This window comes from Echinops telfairi, unplaced genomic scaffold (assembly GCF_000313985.2).
Source record: "Echinops telfairi isolate 266 unplaced genomic scaffold, ASM31398v2 ScPeMD7_7457;HRSCAF=8495, whole genome shotgun sequence".
In the NCBI taxonomy this organism is placed as follows: Eukaryota; Metazoa; Chordata; class Mammalia; order Afrosoricida; family Tenrecidae; genus Echinops; species Echinops telfairi.
Genome location: NW_022111357.1, coordinates 10,543,445 through 10,546,680, shown reverse-complemented (window position 1 = coordinate 10,546,680; position 3,236 = coordinate 10,543,445). Strand labels below are relative to the sequence as shown.

Genomic DNA, 3,236 nt, shown 5'->3' with positions numbered 1-3,236 from the left:
TGTTTTTTTGTTTTTTCTGTTTTAACATTTTATTAGGGGCTCATACAACTGTTATCCCAATCCATACACACATCAATTGTGTAAAGCGCATCTGTACATCGTTTCTCAAAACATTTTCTCTTCACTTAAACCCCCGACATTAGGTCCTCATTTTTCCCCTCCCTCCCTGCTCTCCCCTCCCTCATGAGCCCTCGATAGTTTATAAATGGGTATTTTGTCATATCTGCTTTCTATGCCTTTAAAAGAAGATGGTGCATTCGTTTTTTATCATCACTGAAGAGCCATTAGTTATTATATTTTAGGCATAAGCTCGGATATTATGAATGATGGAGTCCCTGGGCGGGTTGCGTCCACCCAGAGGGGACCTGGAAGAAAGGCCCAGTGATCTACTTCTGAAAGAGAAGCCAGTGAACCCCGATGGAGCAGAGACTACTCTGACATGCATGCCTTCGTCAGATGTCAGAGTGCCCTCAAAGTAACTGGATTTTATTATTAACCAACAAGCACAGTGCCACCAACTCTATTCCAACTCATAGTGGTACTGTCTAGGGTTTCAGAGGCCATATATGACTCTTTACTGAGGTAGACAACCTCATCTTTCTCCTTCGGAGCAGCTGGTGGGCTTGAACCATGGACCTCACCATTAGCCTGACAATACCACCATCAGGCAATAGGCTGGAAGTGAGACAACCAGCTAGCCCAATGTAGCCCAAGAGGCTGAGGTGTTTCCCAGGATGTGGGGTGCCCAAAGGGAAGAATGAGAAGGTCCCAGACAAACTGGATGAGTTAGTTACCCCGGTGTGAAGCAGAGGAGACATAGCATGGAAGGGAGATGGTGTATCTGGGGGTGCAGGCATTGTGCATCAAGGCCTTGTGTCTCTTTGGAGGCTCCAGAAATAGACTGTTGGGTGAGGAGAGGTGGTGTTTTTAGGGAAGAAGAAAGCAGTTGGGGCGAGATCCGAGCAAAAGAGGAGATGTGATCTGTGACGGGCAGGGGTGAGGTGGCAGGAGGTGATGCGACATGTTTCTTGATGCAGGTGGAGGAAGGGGTGTGAGTCTGAGGGAGTGCACCCCTGAAGGCAGAAGGTCTGTTGACACCAACACGCCCCTAAAAGACCTGAGATCCTGAGTCCCACCATGGGAAGGGCTCCATCCTCCAAAATGATGCGGACCCCCGTGAGTGGGTCCCCACTGGGAAAGAGGTTACCAGTTCCCATGAGGTCACACTGGAGCCGGGCGGCTCCAAATCCACGCTGAACAGCATCTTTATAAAAGGGGGCAGGAGACCCAGGGAGGCAGCCGGAGGGAAGACAGCCATGGGAAGGTCAAGGCAGTGTCTGGTGTGCAGCTGCCACAGCTGAGGGACACCCAGCTCTGGCGGCCACCCCCAGGAGCCAGGAGGGAGGCCAGGAGCAGGATCACCCTGGCAGGCACCCTGAGATAGGACTTCTGTTGTTGTTGTTGTTAGATGCCCTTGAGTTGACTGCAACTCTTAACATCCCTCTGGGACAGAGTAAATTGCCCTGTCACGTTTCCACGGCTATAAAACCTTTAAAGAAGCAACCTGCCTCCTCTCCCTCCCACAGAGCAGCTGGGAAGGTTTCCATTTGCCGACCCTTAGGTGACGCAACGGAGTGCTTAGCCATTGCAGCACAAGGGTGCCTTCCGAACTTCTCCCAAACCCAAAGCCACACTCATTGCCATCCAGTCGATGCTGATGCACAGGGACCCTGTAGCCCCTGTGGGTTTCCAAGACTGGACTTCGACAGGAGTAGAAAGGCTCCTCTTTGTCCCACGGAGCAGAGTGTGCTTTCAGACGGCTTCCCTTGCAGCCAGCAGCCCAACAAAAGACTTCAGTGCCCTTGTGGGACTGTGTTGTGGCAGTCTGCAGGGGTACAAACTGTCACATCCCCAGAGGGGGCTGTACCCTGGCACTTGGGAACGACATTCTAGCATGCCCTCCCAGTGATGCCCACTCCCATTGGCCCCTCTCCAGCCACCTACCTCTGCAGGAGGGCAGGGGGAAGTCCCACGTGGCACTGTTCTCGAAGCCGGCGTGGCACGTGAGCACGGCGTGGCCCTCCAGGAAGAAGCCCGGGTTGCAGCTGTAGCGGACCTTGTCACCCAGGTTGAAGGTGGAGCCCTGCTGGATGCCGTTGGGGAGCCTCCCTGGGTTCCCACATGTGTGGCTGGGCAGAACTGTGGGGGAAAGGGGAGCCTGTGAGCCGGGATCAAGCTGACACCCTGTTTCCTGGCAGCACCTCCTGAGCAAGCCTGGCCTTTGGGTCTCACGTTTGTAAATCCGAGCTTGGGCCACTGCCACCTGGTCACCTCTCCGGCCTGCCAGTACTTCAAGGTGGAGGTGCTCGCTCGCAAGAGGTGACAGGCTGAGACAGAGGCACAGGCGACGTTGCAAATGGGCACCGGGGCTCCCGGGTCTCTCTAATGCAGCCCCAAATGTGAATTTCTCCTGCCCGCTTGTTAGGAGATTCAAGGGAGCCGCTTTAATCTCGTGGCCCTGGTCAGCAAGCCTCAGGGCAGGTCCACAGGCCGGGCATGGCATACAGAGGGGGCTCATTACATCTCAGCTCTTGTCTTTCAAGTGGGGTGTGCTGGGCAGACAGAGGGTCCTTGGGCCCAGCAGGCTCCGGGCAGCAGTGGGGGCTGTTAGAGCCTGGAATGGGCCTGGATCTGGGAAGACCAGGTCTGACCAGCGTGACCTGTTTAAAGGGAGACTTTAGGAGTGGAGGAACATCATGTACAGGGTACAATCCAAGCCAGTGCAATCAGAGCCGCGGCGAGCCAGCACACTCTCATTATCTAGAGGAAATGGCCTTTGTAAGGACGAGAGAGCATCCTGACTCGCCACTTACAGGGTGGGAGGAGACAGCGCCTCTGTACCTGTGAGCTGCCTGCTCTACTGCACCCAACTCCCCCTGCCCTCTGCCTTTCTCCCAGAAGGGCAAGTGCCTGTCCTCTGCAGACCAGGCCTCCCCACTTCCTGGACACCGCCAGTTCGTGAAGAAGAAGGGTTCCTGCCACAACCAGACTGCTGTCCCAGCGCCTGCCCACTCATTCATCCAGTGGGGTGGGGGGTGGGGGAGTGCAGCCCCTGAGCAGCATCCCTGCCTGAGTGCTTACTACCTGTGGGACCTCGGGCAAGTCTCTCCACTCCACTTCTCCCCGGCTCTTTCCTCGTTGTAAGGCGGGCCAAAGCGGCACCCTCCTCACAGGGC

At 55.3% G+C, this 3,236-nt stretch overlaps 1 protein-coding gene across 1 annotated transcript in view; it reads right to left on the bottom strand.

Moving 5' to 3' along the window:
• CSMD2 (CUB and Sushi multiple domains 2) overlaps positions 1-3,236 on the bottom strand; it is a 734,077-nt gene that overhangs the window by 537,131 nt on the left and 193,710 nt on the right. Inside the window, exon 4 of the mRNA XM_045298912.1 lies at positions 2,005-2,199. Within this exon, the coding sequence (XP_045154847.1) occupies positions 2,005-2,199 (195 nt within the window). The remainder of the gene's footprint in view (positions 1-2,004; positions 2,200-3,236) is intronic.